This window comes from Chinchilla lanigera, unplaced genomic scaffold (assembly GCF_000276665.1).
Source record: "Chinchilla lanigera isolate Chin_1 unplaced genomic scaffold, ChiLan1.0 scaffold00013, whole genome shotgun sequence".
In the NCBI taxonomy this organism is placed as follows: domain Eukaryota; kingdom Metazoa; phylum Chordata; class Mammalia; order Rodentia; family Chinchillidae; genus Chinchilla; species Chinchilla lanigera.
Window position 1 is genome coordinate 23,519,252 of NW_004955414.1, and position 2,611 is coordinate 23,521,862.

Below are 2,611 nucleotides of genomic sequence, written 5' to 3' on the forward strand. Positions count from 1 at the left end.
GTAGGTTAACACAGAAAATTAAGCAACAGGGATACTAGTGTGCACTAAATGTAAGAAGGAACAGCTTGAAGTGCAAGTATTGATAATATAGAGGAATACCTGATAAATGCTGGATTTAGAAAGCATGAGGCTTTGTGATTATAGAAGTGTAGAAGGAGAAGAAAAAGAAAATACTCTCTTCTGAATCAATAAAGCTAATGATTCTTACTGGAAGGGAAAAATTTGAGGAAGAATCTAGGTAAAGAAGAGAAATAAATGTTTTAGTTGTCAGCAAACAGAAGCATCTTAAAATTTTCAGGGGAAAGACAGTCCACCTGCTCCAAACTTCTTCAGTGATATCAGTCTGACTGTAAGTCAGTAAGTCCAAGAACTGGCTCCATAGTTCCTTGAGTAAGTTAGGAAAACTGGTCATTTCTACAAAGGAAGTCACCTTTTTGACCTAATAGTGAAATTTGCCAGTTAAAGAGGGGCAGCTCACTCTATTGTTTTTCATAGGCTCTTTACATCCAAGACTGGAATCAGAGGCCAAAACAGACCATAGATTTATGAGTCCACAAATTCATACATAACAGTTAATTTTACTGCAAGAAAAATATTTTCATTAACTTCACCGCCTGTTCTACTTTTTCATTTAGTCTCAGACTGTACTCAAGGACTATAATTGCCATGCAAATTTCAAGATTAGTTGCCATTGAAAGTGGACACAATCTTAAGTATATAGAGGTATAATTATCTCAATGTATAGCAGATACAGTTAACTAGTTTTGAAAAATTATGACTATAACTTAGAAGAAATTGCAAGGGAATATTAACTCAGAGGAATTCTTTAATTATAAATTACCTTTATTAAAGTTAACTCATTATCACACTTTGATTAATATTTTGTATGAAAATCCAACTTTTTTTTTTTTTTTTTTTTTTTTTTTTTTGGTTTTTCTCCGGTACTGGGAACCGAACTCATGACCTTGCGCTTGCCAGGCAGGCGCTTTGCCACTGAGCTAAATCCCCAGCCCCTGAAAATCCAACTTATACAGTTACTAAAATGCTCTCTGCACTGCATAGTTCTAATCAACAGATATATTGCAACTGCAGCTGCACTTTTCTTTTTATTCTTATGTCTATATAATATTGTTAGTATATCATCTTACAAAATAACAAATGTCACTAATAGAATATTTTCTACCAAGCTCTCTCTTCAAAGCCTCTTTGATTTCCTTGTTCCTGAGGCTGTAGATGAGGGGGTTCAACATGGGGATCACAACCATGTAGAACACAGACACCACCTTGTTCTGGTCAGTGGAGTAGCTGGACTTGGGCATCACATAAATGAAGGTAATGGTCCCATAGAACAGGGTGACTGCAGTGAGGTGCGAGGTGCAGGTGGAGAAGGCTTTGCGGTGCCCCTCAGTGGAGCGCATCTTCAGGATGGTGATGAGGATGTAGATGTAGGAAACGGCTATGACAATCACTGTGACCACAATGATGGAGCCAGCTGAAAATGAGGGAACAACTGCAGGGACACTGACATCAGAACAGGAGAGCTCAACTAGAGGAGCAAAATCACAGAAAAAATGATTGACCTGATTTGGTCCACAGAAAAGTAAAGAATAGAAGCAAAGAGTGAAAGAGCAAGTGTTAAGAAAACCACCTGTGTAAGCAACTAGAAGTAAAAGAACACAGACTCTTGTGGACATTTTGGTTGAGTAAAGCAGTGGGTTACAGATTGCCACAAAGCGATCATATGCCATGGCAGCCAGAAGAAAGCACTCACTTGATCCAAAGAAAACAACAGAACCAAGCTGAATGGCACATCCAAGGTAGGAGATTGTGTTCATCTCCACCAGGAAGTTTACCAGCATATTAGGTGTGACAGATGATGAATAGCCTATGTCCGCAAAAGCCAAGTGGCTCAGAAAAAGGTACATGGGATGGTGGAGCTGAGAGGAGAGTCTGATAAGAATGATTGTGCTGAGATTACCAGATACAGTGACCAGGTAGATGCACAGGATGATCATGAAGAGGATGACTCGAAGGATTGGATCATCTGTTAAGCCCAATAAAATGAATTCGGTCACTGCAGTGTGATTCCCATCCATCAGTGAGTCCATGAGACAATACAGCTGCTGCCAAAACAAACCTGTGATGTATACACATGTGGAGGTCATTGTAAAGAAACACTCAGGAAAATTTGAAGTAAGAATTTTTATATATTGATGTGTAAGGAAAAATTGTATATTTTACAATTGCTTTTTGACAAAACACCCAAAATGTATATCTTATTTATTTTTTTCAGAATGAAAACTTCTGGTTTTCACACTAAAGTATATCCACAAAACTTTTTTAGTCATTAATTTTTTGATACAGGTTCTTGGTAAGTTAGTAAATTTCCTAGAGCCCTCAAACATTTTCAGGTTTTAGGAGTGCTGGCATTGCAGGTGTGCACCATCAAGCCCAGCTCACTGTGCATATTTTTATAAATGTTATAGAATGTATAAAATTGGTATTAAAGCTAAACATTTTAAAATGTGAGATGATAATAACTAAAGGAAATTTTAAGTCTAAGAAAAAGATTGAAATATATAAAGGACAATCTGCGGAGAATTGAGTTACA

At 37.2% G+C, this 2,611-nt stretch overlaps 1 protein-coding gene across 1 annotated transcript; it reads right to left on the bottom strand.

Moving 5' to 3' along the window:
• Window positions 1–1,139: 1,139 nt before the first annotated feature.
• LOC102015947 (olfactory receptor 478) lies at window positions 1,140–2,108 on the bottom strand. Its single transcript, XM_005380518.1, has one exon. The coding sequence runs from the start codon at window positions 2,106–2,108 to the stop codon at window positions 1,140–1,142; it is 969 nt and encodes a 322-aa protein (XP_005380575.1).
• Window positions 2,109–2,611: the final 503 nt, after the last annotated feature.